This window comes from Protomyctophum bolini (genome assembly GCF_963924005.1).
Source record: "Protomyctophum bolini genome assembly, chromosome: 9".
NCBI lineage: Eukaryota > Metazoa > Chordata > Actinopteri > Myctophiformes > Myctophidae > Protomyctophum > Protomyctophum bolini.
Genome location: NC_137870.1, coordinates 28,113,279 through 28,132,445, shown reverse-complemented (window position 1 = coordinate 28,132,445; position 19,167 = coordinate 28,113,279). Strand labels below are relative to the sequence as shown.

At 42.2% G+C, this 19,167-nt stretch overlaps 1 protein-coding gene across 1 annotated transcript; it reads left to right on the top strand.

The window, feature by feature from the left end:
• The first annotated feature begins 1,587 nt into the window (after positions 1 to 1,587).
• gmps (guanine monophosphate synthase) lies at positions 1,588 to 18,640 on the top strand. Its single transcript, XM_080772300.1, has 16 exons — positions 1,588 to 1,837; positions 5,349 to 5,521; positions 7,292 to 7,406; positions 7,777 to 7,874; positions 9,015 to 9,118; positions 9,299 to 9,492; positions 10,629 to 10,794; positions 10,955 to 11,106; positions 11,266 to 11,439; positions 11,803 to 11,908; positions 12,028 to 12,143; positions 12,504 to 12,629; positions 14,351 to 14,466; positions 14,700 to 14,830; positions 15,184 to 15,356; positions 16,055 to 18,640. Exons 1-16 carry the CDS (start codon positions 1,811 to 1,813, stop codon positions 16,154 to 16,156), a joined length of 2,073 nt encoding a protein of 690 aa, XP_080628426.1. The 5' UTR covers positions 1,588 to 1,810; the 3' UTR covers positions 16,157 to 18,640.
• Positions 18,641 to 19,167: the final 527 nt, after the last annotated feature.

Sequence of the window (19,167 nt, the reverse complement as noted above, 5' to 3'; positions counted from 1 at the left end):
GTGAGACGTAGGAGGGGCCCAGACAGGAGTCAACCCACAAAGCCTAGTCCTTCCACGCGCCAGAATCTGGTTCTCCCAGTCCCAGCAGAGTAGTTCTGGAGCAACGGATTGTGTGGCCTTGCTCATTCCCTGATGGACTGATCGAGGGTAGCTACTGGGACGTGAATCGGGATTTGATCACCCTCTTGTAAACAAGTGTAATGCTTTATTGGGTCGTCCACTCACAGTTAACAGTCTTTGTATTGAGTTGTGCTTGAAATGTATACACTGTAATTCTGCAAACTGTTATAACTATATATATTTTTTGGAACAAAATGCCTTGTAACAAAAAATACATCGCATGGATGCACCTGGGACGTATCCTCAGTTATGTATCCTGAGGTCAACGGGGTTTCGGGTCTACAACATCATACCCCTCACTCAGGTAACCCAGCTGGGGTTGATTGATTGATTGAAGATGTTGGTAGACCCGAAACCCTGTTGACCTTAGGATACATAACTGAGGATACGTCCCAGGTGCATCCATGCAATGTATTTTTTGTTACAAGGAATTTTGTTACAAGGAAAATCCATCTGTTGGTGGCGTTATAACAGGCTAATGTGAAAAGGGTGGGATATATTCCTCAGCCTAGTAGGAAAGTGTGTGAAAAAGTTAACATAAATTGCACTGCGTTCTATGCCTCTAGGGAGTGTGCATGCAACGTTTCACACAGATTGGTGCAGTTATAGGTAAAAATGTGGAAAATCTGCCTTACGGTGGTGCTATAACAGGCCATTCTGGAAAATTTGTGTGCAAAGTTTGGCATCGACCGGGTTAACGGTGCCGGAGATTAGCCGTACGGACGGACACACGGACAGTGTGCTTCCCATGCCTTCGGTTGGTGGAGACAAAAACACCAGTCCATTCCTATGCCAATGTTGAAATGCACTGTCCATCACCGATGGGGGGACCCACTTTCTTTATTTTACTGTGCAGCTAACTTGCTTGCCACCTTGGATTGTTGCAGTTTAGAGCAGTTGTTCCCGGGGGTCCTCAGCTAAATCACTGATAGCTAGGAACCAAATTAAAGCTTACAATTCTGTAAGTCAAAAATGGACCCAATGGATGAGAGTTATGGCCTGGTGGTCCAAACTGGGAGAACTGCTTAGTTTAGACTTGAGGACCATATTAGAAATAAATGTTTCATTATCCATCAACTTAGTGCAATCTGAGAACCCATGTACAGTATATGCTAATGCAGAACAATGCATTATTAAGTCTAACTTCCCATTTGATCTGACTTTTTGAGACAAAAATAAACAATAGCTGGCTATTTTCTTTATTTCCCCTACTGGCAATTTAGCCCTAGATGATTATGACTGTGATATTATACATAGCCTACAATCTTTACTATTTCAGGAATAAAGTTAAAAAAAATTAAAGAAACGTCCTGATATAAAATAAACTCCTATACAGTAGATTTTTCGACAAATTCTAATGTCAGATCCACCCCGTTCTCTCGTTTTGCACATGAACTTTTTGCTCCACCCATGAAGCCGAAAATACATAATCGACCGATTTATTTTTTGTCCCCACGCAAGTTCTCGGTGATTTGCGGCGGCGAGGCAGACAAACAGGCATTCCTCTCTCTCCACCGAGACACACAGGGGACGGCTCTCCATTCTAAACAGTAGTCGGCGCGCTGACCCAGGAGGCGAGCGTCTGTCTCACTGAGCTGCCTGCGTGTGAGATCAGGGATTGGGATACTTACCGAGGCGAGGGACACACAGAGAGAGGGATAGAGCTCATTCCACAACACTACAGTCATCCATGGCTCTGTGCAACGGAGATAGCAAGGTCAGTTGAGAACCAGCTTACTACGACATGGACACGTCTGTGTGCGCCGTGCGGGGTGTGTAGCGCCGCTAAACGGGGTGACTTGATCTTAGGACTCACTCCGTCACTCGAGTGCCGGGTGGTGTTGTAGTCTAGTCTCCCCCGGTTCATGATGGCCTGTGTGGGGGAAAGTTACAGAGTACCGTGCACCAGCACCATCCTTGCGTGCCTGTTGCAGTGTCCCGTTAACATGTTGCTGCTGGCAGGAGATGGCTGCTGCACCGGGGCCGGGTCGTGGCAATGATCAGTGGTACGGTGGTACCATCGTTTTACTTCACTTTGAATGTTCGCACAACTGACGATGGGTCGGTGAGAACCGCTGTCTTGTCTTACAGCGCCTCGTGGATTGTAGCATGGCTCGGCTAGCTTAGCAGCACTGCCATCACACATCACAGCACTGGCAGCTAACAAGCTAATGCTAAACACGGCTACACATCTAGAATAAAGAACTTGGGATTCGTCAGTGATGTCACAAGAAGGCGTCAGTGAACCCTTTGACTTGACAGAAAATTGCTATACGCAATTTCATGTATTTCATGAAAAGTATACTACCGGTAGCCACTTTAACTCAGGTGTCACAATGTTGTGCTTGCCATTTTAGGTGAAAATGAAAAACATAATAATAACAATAGAAATATATTATTATGTTTATAATAACAATGTTTATACACGTTTTGTTTGAGCAGATCTACACGATCTACTCTGGATATTTTCGATTTATTATTATTATTATTATTATTATTACATGTGTTTGTAGGTAAAGGGCCCATGACAAACGTCCTTGTTTGTGACATCACAGAACTATCCTAGGTATCCATTGTATCTTTATTCTAACACTAATGGCACTAAAAGCTAACTTAGCTTGCTACGCGCCTAGCTAGACAAGACAACCAACAGGATGTCAAGGCACCTGATTTAAACTCATGAACTTGAACTTAGACTGTCAGCTGCTGGCTGGTCATGTCACATAGTTTTGATTTATTTATGTAGGTTATCTCACCAGCCGATGTCTGACACTACATTGACTAAAATGTCTTACTGGCTGTATCAAATCAAATCAGAAAAGTGAACCATTCATTGAAATAATTTGATTGTGACTATTCCACCTGACAGCAGCGTTGATATTGATCTACGTCCAGTAGGTACAATACAACACTGTCTTGTGGTGACAGTCAGTGAATCACAGGCGACGTTTCATTTACATTTTATTTATGTTTGGTACAATCTCAAGCAAAGAGAAAATGCCATGTCTTCTGTTTCTTGCTACCAACAGAAGTGTTTTTCTCAAAACAAGTAGGTGCATAATATAGCGTCCCTGGCCTATGTACTCTGATAAAGAGCAGCTCTCATTCCTCTTACAAAGACTGTCTGTGAAAAGTTACCCTCTGCTAGGTCAGCTGGAGTGCTATACAAGTCAGCCTCTCTAACCCTATGTGACTTTATGGAAAGTTAATGTCATCACGACATGTGATTGTAGTGAGTGGCTGAATGGATGCAGCACGTTTCACACAAGTCTGCTACTCAGTATTGACTGAGCTCACAATCACATGTCCATAATTGTGTTAGGTCAAGCCGAAACGTCAGTTAGAACTCATCATTCCATTGAGTCACATTCCTCATGGTGGTGAGGTGAGGCCAAAGGTGGAGGGTTGGTATAATGGAAGCAAGCGCTGAACCAAATTGTACATGTCCTAACATAGTCGTTACAGTGTAATGTGTATGAACAACTGTGTAAGAGTAATTTGCACATGGCATTGCAGTTTACATTTTTTGTGATTAATTTCATTCAGATGCATATATTTCGTAAACATGTAGCATGTACCAAGCGTTGAGGTGTACAGTTAAATGCTTGAAAAACAGTGTTGTTTACACTGAAAATAGTCAATCTACAAGCTCATGCCGCAATGCACTACAACTGGCTTTGGGATGGCTTTTGGTGGAGCACTGGAGGATAGTCTTCATATTTCCATCCCTCAGACATTATTTCATCTAGACTCTAGATTAAATAATAATAATAATAATAATAGAGTCTGTCCTGTATGTATGGGGTGCATACGTTGGTTAGACATACCTACAGTCATTAGTCCGACAAACCTGTGCTGCAGGTTCAAAATCATCTGTGCTGGGCGTTACAAATCACCCGTGCCTCCTGTCCCGACTTGCGTGGTGGGTTAAAACTAATCTGTGCTGCGGGTTCAAAATCACCTGTGGCTTCCTGTGAGGTTAGGGTTTGGGGAGGGTGTCTGACTCGGGTGTGTCTGACTGTAGTGTTGGTAAGGTATGTCTAACTGCTCTGGAGGACACACCATAGACTGTAACAAATATGGACAAAGCGTTCTCCGGGTCTAACATGAACGTAAAATGAAGCCTGTCAGTCCTTGTATTGTAAGTCGCCATCTTTCTAGATCCGTTTTGGCCCAGCTGGCCATTGGCTGGCCCAGACAACGAGGCGGGACTTCCCCCCTTCTTCTCCGTTGGTTTTTATTTTGACTCGAGTGGGAGGGGAATCCCGATCATAGACTGTAACGGTAGCCACGCCCCTCAGAACATACGCAACTTTATGGTCATTTGTTTAATAAATGGGACCATAATTTTCCAAAAAGAATATTATGACATTAGAAATGAGACTTTAAACTAGTGAAAAGAAAGTATTCATGACCATGTTTATTAAGGTAATACAGTCTAGGTGAAGTTGGGCCCAAATACATGGACTTCTATGGGGCTATGGGTTTTTCTGGGTCCAATGACAGCGCCACAACAGGCCATTATATGAACTTTCAGGAAATCCCGATTTCCTCAGTGGCTTCACAAAATATCTGTCTGACTGCCCCCCTGGGACACACCTACAACACCAGACATTCACATCATACGGTTATGCTTCCCATCTAAGAAACGAATGCAATGCAATACACAGTAATGTATAGAGCAATGAAAGAGCTGCATCTTCCATTATTTACAACTCATACAAGCAACAAGTAAATCTGTAGAAGAAAGCGGAGATCCGGGCACACTTAATAGTTAAAAAGGAGGAAACCTTTATTAAACCGACATGTTTCGACTTATACCGGTCTTCATCAGGGCTGATTTTAAAAATATATGAAAGAAATATATCATGGAATCTGCTTTTTGATTGCGGCTAACGCATACATGGATGATACACTGTTTAAGGTTTCTTACTGTATCTGTAAACCTGAAATTGCGTGCATGCGTCGGACCCGTGCACACACGCATGCACGCAATTATTTATATATAATTTATTTATTATTTTTGCTGTCTTTTGTGGTTATTTGCCTTTGTTTTGGCCTATTCACGGCCACCTACTAAAATCATACTGTGGTGGCTAGTCATGATTGTGTGGTGGCCTGCCACACAATATGCATATGGGGAAACACTGGTACTGGAGTAAAGCCGGACAATGCTTCATTTTTTTCCTTTTGTTAAATACATAATGTGTGTGTGTGTGTGTCCACAGCTGGACATCAGCAGCACGGAGCAGAATGGGTCATGTGAGGGGGCCGTGGTGATCTTAGACGCTGGGGCTCAGTATGGGAAGGTGATTGACAGACGGGTACGGGAGCTATGTGTACGCTCTGAGATCCTGCCCTTAGAGACTCCTGCCTTCGCCATCAAAGAACAGGGCTTCAGGTGAGAGTGGAAGTCGTATATATTGTCACTATCGGGCACAAACCATGTATGTCTTGTCAATTGTGTTTAATTTTTATTACCAGCTACTGTGTAAGCACAGCTGGTCAATGTTCTCTCTGCAGTGCTTTCATGCCCACTTGCTTTAGTTGAAACCTATGTTTCTCATTTTCTATACTGACAACCTATCGTCCTGATTGGCTGCCTCGTCTCTAGGCAACCACACACTTTTTGCCTCTAGCTGACCTCTCAGCCATGGGATATGAGGCAGCCAACTGGTAATTGATGTCATGTCATTTTCTGGAAATGGAACAAAATAACCTGCATTTCAATGGATCCAATGTAGTTATTTTGTCACTACTACTTTTCGTTGGTGAAAAATGTATAGAACCATTAAACCATAGACTGACGGTATCCCTTATTTGGGCATATTGGGTCATATCGGTATCGGCAAATATGCCAGTCGATCGCGAACCACCGATCCGACACACGGGTAAGGGGTTGACACTTGACACTATGGCAAGTAAATATAATGTTGGGGCATGTGGAGTTTGCTTTTGAGTTGCCCAAACTGCAAGTGCATATTTGAGTGAGGATAAATAGCTAGTTGGCTATAAACACTATTCCCAGTTAGTGGACTTCAAAATAAGACATATTTTTATTTTTTTTATTTTTATTATTATCTATATATTATTCTCTGGTATCGGTATCGGCTAACACAGAAATTGTGGTATCGGGGAAAAAAGTGTATCTGGGCATCCATAATAATTAATTACAATTTTCCTTTTTATTTCCTGCTTTTTCATACGGTGCATGAATCAACCAAGGCTGTCACAGTTTTTCCCCATCATTATTATTATATGGCAAATGTGTCCGTCTCATTTTGCTTTGCATAATTGTGGAAGTAAAATCAGCACAATTGCATTGGCCACTATTTAGTTTTTTGTCATTTATTTGTAATGAGGACTTTTCCTGATTTTTATCTCCTCATAGTGTTTACATGATAACACATTTGATTAAACGAAACAATATGTTCCTAGCTGTTTGTGCTTCTGTAGCTTCTCTTAGATATTAAACCAAATTCATCATATGGAATGCTGTTAATGTTCTTCAATGAGTTATCTAGTGTTAAATAAGGCTTTTTTTTGCCTGCTGTGGCCATCAATAAAAAAAATACAGCATTAAAACAGCCTTAAAATAAATTCAGTACTCCTTTCCTGTCTTTGGCCTCAGGTGTTCAGAAGAGGCCAATAGAAATTGTGTTTATCTTGTGTGAGAGCAGACCTCCATTTTGGAGACCCCATCAATCTTCTTTTTTTTTTACTGGTTTCTTTATTGGTGTTTGTGCACATGACTGACAGAGCACACAGGAGCCCACCGGAAATCTAAAGATATGCACCTGCCATATGTTTTATCATAATGTGATACCACACTGTCAGTGAGTCATTGGATGCTGCCACACATGTGACTGTAGTGTGTGCATATGGACGACTTGCACTTGGTGATTATATAGAGAACAAGCTGGACAGTGGACAATGTGTTGTGAGTCAGCTCATTGAGGTTTAGTACCCAACCCAACATTGCCTGGGTTATTGTGTGGGTGAAAGAGGGTTTCACTCTTCCTCTCTGGGTTATTGTGTGGGTGAAATACCCCCCCTTCCCCTCCCCCCAACCCCCAAATAAGGGCCGACTCTTTACTTCCAATTGTTTTTCAGGCTATATGCTCTTTTCACTCCTTTTCTTCCATCTCTTTACTCTCAACTCTCCACTCAGAGCGATCATCATTTCTGGAGGTCCTGCCTCCGTTTATGCAGAAGATGCCCCCAGGTTTGACCCAGCCATATTCACTATCGGGAAGCCTGTCCTAGGAATCTGCTATGGCATGCAGGTACAAACACATCGCATCATTTTTAAAAACCCTTCTTTTATCAAGGGAGTCGTTGAGAGCATATATACCTGTCGTTGCAAATGTCTGCATTGGGTAATTGAAGGGAGAATTTCAGGGGTTTTACATTTTTCATACACTCACAACCTGGAAGCTGCCCAATCACTCAGTCTGTTACTGTTCTTTGTCACTGAGAAACTATATATGAACTCTTTGAAGTACCTACTGTAGCTTTGGTCAGTTTAGTTGTTTTCCATTCAGCCAAAGAAATCTGAACGGGCGACCCTGTAGTTACAATATCCATGTCCATGTCTCAATATCCAGCAGTCACAGATCTGAGTGAGTGCTGAGTGTATCGTCTGTCTGTTTCCAGATGATGAATAAAGTGTTCGGTGGCACGGTACACAGGAAGAGTGTGAGGGAGGATGGTGTATTCAACATTGGACTGGACAACACCTGCTCTCTCTTCAGGTACAACGGTCATCAATGTAGATTATATGAAAATAAAGTACTTAACTTTCATGTCTGTCCTAAAGTATTTTCTGTTAAATGTGTCCTTATTGTATTTGTCTTTTTCTTCTTCTTCTCCTTCCGCCAAAAATAGCAGTTTTAGCTGAACCGTGCAGTCATTTTTTGCGAAATGTGGCAATATGGTAGAGGGCCATGCCAAACTGAGGATGCGAAGCCCACGACCATTGGTCAAAGGGTGGCGCTATACTGTAGCACTGAATTGAAAATGCGAACTTTTAACACATTGCTCATGAACGCATTGCTCAGGAACCGCTTGACCGTCGGCTCACATATCAGTGAACTGGTACAGCTGGCCGACCATCTGACTTGTAAACAAACACACTCCATGCGTACTGCGTCTAGCATAGCTACCGTCCCTAGCTACCGTCACGCTCTGATTGGTTCAGAAACTTCAAAGCGGTGTTTCAACTTGAAACCGTCTGAAACTTAAAAATAAAATGTCCACCATTTCCGTTTCACTACTCCTTTAAGCAACTAGTCGACTAGTAAATCCACTAGTCGACCTTGTTGGTACTAGTTGATGAGATTTTTTTTTCTTTCCTCCCGTTTTTGTAGGCCTCAAGATCAACTATTATTTAAAAAAATTACATAATAGGCATGCTTAGTTAAACAACCACTAGTGAAAGCCCCCCTCCCCCCGCACACACACAGTCTGTCTGAAATAGAAACCCACACTATTCTTGCTCTCACTCTCACACAAATAGAACCACCACAGGAATAAATTATCACATTAAACCACCCACTTGTCTGACCTCCTTTAGACTCACAAGCCAGTCTTTCTAAACGCTTTGCTGAACCAGAGACTGGGAACAATCTCCCAGCTTGCTGTGTTACAAACTAATTTGAGAGAAAAACCCTCTTCAGGGCGATCCCTGATATTGGACCGGTGACAGATGTGTGGGATTGGTGGTAAGTCCCTGTGACATACTAGCATCATGTCCAGGGGGTGTACTTGTACATCATGTCCAGGGGTGTTCATCAAGCTGCCTCACGCTACAGAAACAGGAGATGGGCTCCTGCCCTATGTGCCTCATGACTCGGCAAGGCTTACATGCTTGTGTGTGTGTGTGGTCCGTCCAGAGGTCTGCAGAAAGAGGAGCTGGTGCTGTTGACCCATGGAGACAGTGTGGACAAGGTGGCTGATGGCTTCAAGGTGGTGGCCCAGTCGGGGAACATCATTGCTGGTAAGACCCAGCCTGGGTAATGAAAGGTGTATCTACAATCTAAAATTATGGTACACAATATATTTAGTTTTAAGTCAGTAAATGTAATGGCTTTGAAGTTGCAATAAACATTGTTTAATGTTTTTGTTATTAAATGATCCCCTCACCGGCTCTGATTTATTTCTTTTTTTTAACCACAAGGTATTGCCAATGAGCAGAAGAAGCTGTATGGAACACAGTTTCACCCGGAAGTAGATCTGACGGAGAGGGGAATGGAGATGCTGCGCAACTTCCTCTTTGAGATTGCGGGCTGCACCAGCAACTTCACTGTACAGAACCGCCAGGAGTCCTGCATCGCGGAGATCAAGGAGAAAGTAGACAAGTCTAAAGTACTGGTGAGGAGGAATTTGTATGTGTCAAAAGTATGCAGTCCAAGTACTTGTTAGTAAGCCACCATTACATAGAACCAAACCAAGATATGTACATATCATTGTTGTCGGGCAGAAAAGTGTTTTTAACTTTTTGTAAATCAAACCCTACTTGATCATACTACAGCATTCCCGTAGATCATACTAAAGCATTTCGTGCTTGCGGATCTGCTACATTTTCTGTTTTTCAATTTAAATCCTGAAAAGTAACAGTTCTGGACATGCAGTAGGTTTCCACCCGACAGATGATATAGTTACCACACAATGGCAGTGCTTACAAAGGACGGTCAATCTCCAAAATATGCAACTTTGAATAGAGGGTATGCGTGTGACAAACTGACATCATCATCATACCCGGAAGTTATGAGGGAAAGCCTACTGAGTGGCAAAAAACTACTTTCTGGCCTTGACACCCTCATTTGCGACTCACTTTCTGCATGCTCATACCCTCTATATAAACCAAGGTGCATAAGGTTAGGCACAGAGGTGATAGCATTTTGGTTGAACGTGTGTGTGTGTGTGTGTGTGTGTGTGTGTGTGGGGGAGGGGGGAGAGATTAAGTGGAGCAAATTAATTAAACTCAAATTGAAAATCCTTCTCTGTTGGCTGAAAGGAGTTGATCCAGTGAGTCCCTGAGCTCCTCCAAACTGGGCTTCCTCTCATGGGAGGAGGGGGAAAGGAAAGGAATGGATATATATAATTTGGTGTCCTCTCCTAGTTAGAAATGATTTTCATTTTGAAATGATGTCCATATTTCTTGTAGTTAGCGTATTGGGTGATATAATTTTAATATCCCATTAAGAGGAATATAATATATTTCTATCAACATTACTGTGTATCTGTGTAAGAAGACAGAAATAGCCAGGACTCAGAAAAGTCCTAATCCGTCCATGCATTCTTCGTGATTACAGAAATATCACCGGGTGAATGTATCACCTGAAAGTTTGAATTAAAAAAAAAATGCAATTTGATCATTCTAAGAAGATAACAAATGGACATATGCTTTGATAAATGGTTGATCGTAACGTCAAATATATTGTGTATTGTAGTCAATGGACTACAATACACAATATGCTCACCTGTGATTCTGATGTCGGGGACAGGTGCTGTTGAGTGGCGGTGTGGACTCCACGGTGTGCACAGCACTTCTGAACAAGGCTCTGAACCCGGACCAGGTGATAGCGGTTCACATCGATAACGGCTTCATGAGGAAGAGAGAGAGCCAGAGTGTGGAGGAGGCCCTCACCAAGCTGGGAATCAAAGTCAAAGGTAAATGGAGCCATAGGCTGTTTTTGAATGGACGGACCTACAGTCTATGGGATGGACCCAATAATCTGGCATGGGTCTCTACTCTCTACTAGTGATGTGCTTTCTGCATGCTTTTTGTCTGATCCGTTTTGACCTCTCTGCTCTCTAAACATCTTTCCAGTGGTGAATGCAGCCCATACTTTCTACAATGGAACGACAACCCTGCCAATCTCAGAGGAGGACAGAACACCAAGGAAGCGAATCAGCAAGACGCTCAACATGACCACATACCCTGAAGAGAAGAGGAAGATCATTGGAGACACCTTCGTCAAGGTGGGATTAGCTACTTGTTTATTTTTACCTGCTTATGTCTGGTTGTTGTTGTTTTATCACTCGTATTTCCCACTTAATCTGTTTATCACACCTTACTTTTTGATTGACGTCCTGTATTGCCTAACTGGCTTCCTGGTTTGTGCTAATTGACATCGCCAGGTGGCCAATGAGGTGATAGGAGAGTTGAACCTGAAGCCTGAAGACGTCCTCCTGGCCCAGGGTACTCTTAGGCCTGATCTTATTGAGAGCGCCTCACACCTCGCCAGTGGCAAGGCTGAGCTCATCAAAACGCACCACAATGACACCGAGCTCATCCGCAAGCTCAGAGATGAGGTAACGCATGCAAGCAAGCATATACACCAGAAATGGCTCAACAAAGTTCTCTCAAATCCAGCATACATTGGGATGTATTCAAAGAGCCAGACTAGTACAAGCTCACAGATTGTAGATCGACTATTGTTTAAAGAACATTAAAAATACTATTCTTTTTGTTAACCTATAATGACATGACCAAAATTGGGAGCGAGGGGTTAAAGTGTTTCAATAACCATGCTTTACACACACAGTAACTAGGGTGTTCACCACCTAATACTTCTACTTTGTACTTTGAATACACAGTAACTAGGGTGTTCACCACCTAATACTTCTACTTTGTACTCTGTGCATTTCTGATCCAACTCTTTTCCCATCTTGCAGGGAAAAGTAATCGAGCCACTAAAGGACTTCCACAAAGATGAGGTCCGAGCGCTGGGGAGAGAGCTGGGTCTGCCAGAGGAGATCGTCAGTCGACACCCTTTCCCTGGTTAGTACTGTACACTTGCACTCTTGGTGTGACCCCAACGGTTGAGATTCTTCAAATGGGATGTTTGATATATCACGGTGCTTTGCAAACAATATCCTCTCCCTGTCTACCTTGTGTAGGTCCTGGTCTGGCCATAAGGGTGATCTGTGCAGATGAGCCCTACATCTGTAAGGACTTTGCTGAGACCAACAACATCCTCAAAATCATCACAGACTTCTCCGCCAGTGTCAAAAAGGTCAGAATTCAGGGCACCGCTGCCAAGTGTGTTGGCCACGACATAGTTGGCTCATGTTCGGCTGGAGACCTGTACTTTGCACATGACCTTCTCCCTCTCTGTGGTGACACAGAAATATATTTTATTCCATATCTGTCGGTTGTCCGATGGAACGATGATGTGCATGATGCATGTTGTTAGTCTGTGTGTAGTCAATTGATTTGTGACAATTAAGCATTGACTGCACAGAAGCACTACTCCATAAACGCTTATTTTCTGAAGTATGGTAGCTCACTTAAGTATCATTTGCATAGATTCCGTCTCATACTTCAACTCTCTATTCCTCTCCTTAATGCATTTAATCTCTTTCCCTCCCTACAGCCCCATGTGTTGCTGCAGAGAGTCAGGTCATGTATATCAGACGAGGAAGAGGAGAAACTCATGTCAATCACCAGCCTTCATTCACTCAACGCCTTCCTACTGCCCATCAAAACTGTCGGAGTCCAGGTAGCCCAAATGAACAAAGACAATCAGTTATTCCCATCTCTGTAAATTCGTCAGTTCGTCAGTTCATCAGTTAAGATGTCATGAACTGCTAGTCAGTCTGATGATGGGCTCTCTGCCTACCTATGTATACGTCTGGTGAGATCAAAACAAAATGTAGCAGCTCAAACTGGTTGGAGTTGGAAAAACAACTGCGTTGCTTAACCAATGCTAAGACATTCAGGAGGTCCTTCATATTGATACATTATCAGAAATGTTTCCAAAGCCGGGGCTTGGGTATGTTGGAGATAGTTTCCTCTCTGTTCTAGCCACTACATTGAATTTAGATCTCCTCAGAGTGGTAGGCTAAGATCTCTGATCCTGTTTACGCAAGACTGGTGAAACGTGCTAATGTTCCTTAACCCATTTAGGCCTGACCTCCAACATTAATTTTTTTTATTCTAAATCCTCCAGTTTTCTGAAATAAATATTTTCACGATAAAAAAAATAGCATTTTTCAATAGCTAAATTATAACATGTTTTAAAAAATGGGTTAAATCCAATCAATTGATGCATAAATACATCGGATCCGTCGAGACGAGTGTCTGTTCATCCGCACACACTATTTACATTTTACAGTATACGATAAAGCAAAGATGCTTTTAATAATGGCCAGCTTTCACTTTGAAGATTGTGAGAACATATGTTCAAAGTAAGCAAATGGCTACTCGGAGGGAAGGAATAATTAAAGTTGGCATTGAGACAACTAAACTAGAAAACTAAAGTGAATGAAATCAGCCCAGACCAGCTTAGCAGTCAGCTGTGTTTGTGTGTGGAGTGTTTTGCTCAGTTTGACGTCTGCTAAGGTATGGGCAGAAACAGATGTTTGTCTCCATCGTCTTCATAAGCATAGTTTAGTGGTAAACCACCACACCAACACACCCACTGACCCTGGCACCTCCTCCCTTCTCCACTTCAATTCCATTCTTTCTTCCTGTCTACCAAAAAGCTTTAAAGTACTTTTTTACTTAAGTAACGGTAGCAATACTGTTTCATTAAAAATGTGTCAAACTAAAAATATAGTAAATACGTTTCTGTAATCTAAATCTACAAAGGAAGTTGTAACTAAAGTTTTCAATTATTTGTAGTGGAGTAGAAATTATTTGCAGTGTTGAAAAATGGGCATACTCGAGTATCTCAAAATTGCGCTTGAGTACTGTACTTTACTACTTTCCCTCCTTTTTTTCCTCCACTCCTTTAACTTGTGTGGAAATGTGGTTTATTTTATTGCATCAGTGCTGCTCAGTCACAGATCATTTAAATTAGGGTGAGTGAGCTTGACTTATACAGTACACTACAGACTACACTGTCCCACTATAGCTACAATAACAAGGATTCAGACTCACTCACCACAGCCAGACAGTGTCATCATAGTGGGTGTAGCTCTGTTACTTCCTGCTTAAATCTACAGTGCAAAATGTCCCCCAAACCTCAGACCTGGACGCAGCCAGGAGACTGTAGACAAACGCAGTAAATGTATACCTCTCAGTTGCATGTACTGTAGGTGGAAGAAATTAGAATTACACCTGCAGTAGCCTACTAAGGAGCAATTGAACAGATAGAATGAAGCAGCACACAGAGAAACTCAATGGCGCCGCCCTAGAGAAGGGAGAGGAATAAGGTGAATAGTACTACAGTAATTCAACAGTCACCGTCTTTGACGCCATGTGTCCCTTGCTCTTTAGGGAGACTGTCGGTCCTACAGTTATGTGTGTGGTATCACCTCCAAAGAGGATCCTCACTGGGAGTACCTCATGTTCCTCTCCAGACTCATCCCACGCATGTGCCACAGCATCAACAGGTAACACAATTTACAAACTCAACTGAGGATTGCTACTTTTTACATCTTTATGCATCTACATATGTGTATCTATCAGTCTATCTCTCTATCTCTATTACTGCCTTCAAGTGAAGGCTGTGTCCAATTACAAGATGACAGAACAGTGTTGCGTTTGAATTGGTACTACACCTACAGTAACGGTACTGTACCAATGTGTAAGCACAAACATAATTGTCTCTCTCTCTCTCTTCCAGAGTTGTGTATGTGTTTGGCTCCCATGTGAAAGAGCCCCCCACAGACATTACGCCAACCTTCCTAACCACGGGCGTACTGAGCACACTCAGACAGGCTGACTTTGTAGCCCACTCTATCCTGAGAGAGTCTGGTAAGGAGTGTGTGTGTGAAATGTCTTAAAGTGTGGACATGCCGAAGTTGAAACGGAAGGATGTGGTTTGTTCAATTGCGTGCAAAATGTAGGACGTAGGATGGTGTCGCACGCCGAGAATAGCTGATCCACATTGGGACACGTTGTAGATGTTGGTTATGCTGCTAAAGCTTATAATGAACAACATTAAGAAATCACCTTAAGCTCATATATCATATCAAATCTGTGACATCTTTCATATTTTCTGCTATAGCTGACCAATGAAGCAGCGATGGTCTAAAATTCATCAAGTGCCTTCAATTTCATAATCTGGGAATAACTCATATTTTCTTTGACATGATCTCCCTCTCCAGGCTACTCTGGTAAAATCAGCCAGATGCCCATCATCTTGACCCCCCTGCACTTTGACCGTGACCCCCTGCAGAAGCAGCCGTCCTGTCGGCGCTCCGTGGTGATCCGTACCTTCATCACCAGCGACTTCATGACGGGGATCCCTGCCACACCTGGTCAACACATCCCTGAAGAGGTACTGATGCTTTTTAGCCTCTCAACTGAACTGCCTTTAACATGCTGTGCATTAGCCTGCTGTCTGTTAGCCTTGCTGTGCATTAGCCTGCTGTCTGTTAGCCTTGCTGTGCATTAGCCTGCTGTCTGTTAGCCTTGCTGTGCATTAACCTGCTGTGTGTTAGCCTTGCTGTACATTAGCCTGTTTTCATTACCCTTCTGTACATTAGCCTGCTGTTCGTTAGCCTTGCTGTACATCACCACTTTTCAACCTATCTTCATATAATAGGTCCTCACTAATAATCATGATAAAATGGCACGATTCTTTTGTACTCAGTCTGTGTCTCATAGGAGGGCTGTGGGCAGTTTAGAAACCGTCTTCCAGTGACATCATCATTAGGCAGATTCTTTTTAAACAAAAATGTTTAGATTTTCATTATCGTGAGAACGATGGCTTCCATTTTCGCATTGCAAGCCTGCAATGCGAAAAAGAAAGCCTGCAGTTTCTATTAGCTTGGATTCCCCATCATTATTTTTCATGATTATTAGTGAGGACCTATTATATGAAGTTAGGTTGAAAAGTGGTGAAGTGGTCCTTTAACCTTGCTGTACATTAGCCTGCTGTCTGTCAGGTTTACTGTACAGTATGTTAGTCAACAGATGGTTGCAATCTGGTCCCAAGTTTAACTAAACGGTTGTGCTGTTTATCTGCTTCTGCAGGTGGTGTTAAAGATGGTAAGCGAAATAAAGAAAATCCCAGGGATCTCCAGAGTCATGTACGACCTAACATCCAAACCACCTGGCACCACGGAGTGGGAGTAGAACCTCAAGAGGACCACACACACACACACACACACACACACACACACACACACAGTCACACACACACACACACACACACACACACACACACACACACACACACACAGTCACCATAGATACCAGAGAGGGCTGGTGACCCCCTCTTCTCCTCTTACCTTTACCAGGTTGTCTTTCCTCCTTACTACTCCTAACTCACACACACACACACACACACACACACAGTCGTCCCCGTCCCCCCCCACCCCCCACCCCCACCTTTCCTCTCTTGAACATTCCCATGGAAGGCGGGCAGTACTGTGACCAGCGGGCGCACCAGGCCGCTACTACTCTGCTTCCCCTCCATATTTATATATATTTTTTGGCAATTGGGTCTGATATTGTTATTGGTTATTGATGATAATATGACAATTCATTGTTATTATTTTTTTCTTCTCATTCATGCGTGACAATGGATTTCTTTCTTGTCTCTGGTGGAATAATTAACAGCTGCCTCTGGGTTTGAGGTCGGACATTTAAAGGAAAAGAATAGAAAAACAAATGAAGGAAGGGGACTTTAGCGCACGTCGTGCCTCAGGTTGTGTTATGAGATGAATTCATTAAGAAAACTAAATGGAAAGATAATGTCAACGGAATGGATGAATGGCTTACCAGCGGTAAAAAAAACTAAAACATCCGTCACTTTTTGCCTTTCTTTTTTTCTGTCTCAACTTATATTTTTACTGTTATAGTTAAGGCTATTCTTAGCCTAAGACTGTTCTCCCATATATAAGATACAATACATATATGTGTTCATTTTCCTACTGTATACTGTGTTAAGCGTGGCAGGGTATACCTGTCCAAAAGTTAACTAAAGAGATAAACTATATGACCAATTAAACTATTTTTTTGATTTTTCTTTTGCCAAATGTAGAATAAACTGTGTTTATATATCAGTGGTTTCTGATCTAGTCCAATCTGGAGTCATTGGCAGGTGTTGCTACAGTGGGCTGTGGTCGACCAGAGAATTACTTATTAACCACATGAACCCTAGTGTCCGTATTCTGGGGTGAACATAAGGCAAAAGTAGCACATCTATAAACTCACAAAACGCAACGTGTTGTGAGCTTGTAGATGTGCTATTATCGGTGAAGATGGGATAAGGAGGGGGCCTTATATAGACACCTGGGGGACTCCGGACAACTAAGTATATAGGGTTTAAAAGTGGTTAAATATCACAATGTGCAGGATAACCTCCAAAATGGTAGGTGACCTTTTGTGTGTGCCTGTTCTTTTTTTTTTTCTTGAGTTATTTTAAATGTGAACTGATCTGGACTTAATGCTCGCCTCCTGAAAGGCTGATTATAGTTTGTTCCATATGCTGCAATATATATGCTTTTTATGAGAAACAAGAGGACTGACTTAAAAATGAACTAAATTCTTAACTAGAGTAGAGTTGATAACTGTTGAATGCATTTGTCATTTTCATTGCCATTTGGCTGCTCACGTGTTGTGTGGGAGCAAATTCTTTGCACATTCTTAATTTCTTTACCCATAAAGCCTTGATGCTTCATGACATAAAAGATAGTATATTCATTTTCAAGCATTTCTTCCCGTAGTTTGGTCCATTGAAAACGTATCTCTGTTATCACCTCCAAGAGACCAAACCAAAAGCGGTTTTCCAGAAAGGCATTGTTGGTGTATTTGCTGTTCAAGCACCCAGTAGGCCTATTTTCTAATCTCTGATCTCACTCCAGTAACTCATGCAACTCCTTGCAACGAAACGGTTGCGAGTAGTTTCATGTACTGTAGTTGCATGCAACCATTATCCCCAATGGCAGTTGCAAGGAGTTGCATTGGTATGACATGTCCTTAAAACTGTTTTTTGCAAGGCGTTAATGTGACTAGTTATATGGTGTGGTTTGGGCCTAAATTGAACTCTTGGCGGTGTAAATGGTCCATTTAATTAGATTTGTACACTTAGAGTTAGAAGAATGAACACTGAGGATTTTACTAGGTAGTAAGTACAGTGCTCAGGTTTAACTGAGTTTTGTAATGTTTCTTCGGCCACCACATGGATCTAGTAATGTCTCTGACTGCGGTCTCATGGTCAATGGACACTTAAATTTGCGTTCATGCTTCCTGAACATAATTGTCTCTCATCCGTTTCCTTCATGTCAGTGGCAAAATCACTCAAGTCAAAATCCAAACTGAAACTGTCCCCTTAATTTGTCTAGTGTACCCCCCCCCCCCCCCCTCTGTGTTGCCTGTGTATGTGACGATGTCTCCATAGAAAACGGCTTGAATATTAACAGACATTAATTTTTTTTATTGGATTTGCAATATTGCGATAAGATTAAGTTATGCTATTATGTCTTTGTTATTTGTTCAAATAATGCTCATCCTCCTTAGTAATGTGCCTCAAACCAAGCCACCGCATGCAGTTTCAACTATGATGACATTTGTATAATGAAAAATTGAGCTTTAATAAAGAAGTCCACATTGAGATCATTGTCTGCTGGTTTCTCATTTCACCACAACAATGATAGTGAGGCTTTCATTTGATTAGCTCATCACCACTTAAGCCCTACTGTATATACTTGACAAATGCCAAAATCTACAAGAACACAATCTGTTGCAATAACTTGTGAGCTTGTAGATATATTTTCACTGCAAAGCAAGATCTAGATCCCACACTATTTGTTTTTTCTGTGTGCCTTGTTAATTGATTTCTTGCAGATCTCATCAACTACAGGCAGAAGGCTGTCATGTGCACTCAAGGATCACGAGAGCTCAGGGACCAGTCACACGACATACTGCAGGCCTATTCCCAGGCGTCTTATTACGTGAGTGATGATCATGATTATCATTTAAATCTGTGAATATCGTAATGTTTCGACTAGTAATATGGGCATCTCCCTTTGGTTTTCATTAATAAAACAAATAATGCATGACTGTAAACAACCACATTATCAGGTAAGTTTTTGTGTAATTAATTTGATTGTGCTTGTGCACCATGTGTGCCTCATTTACTA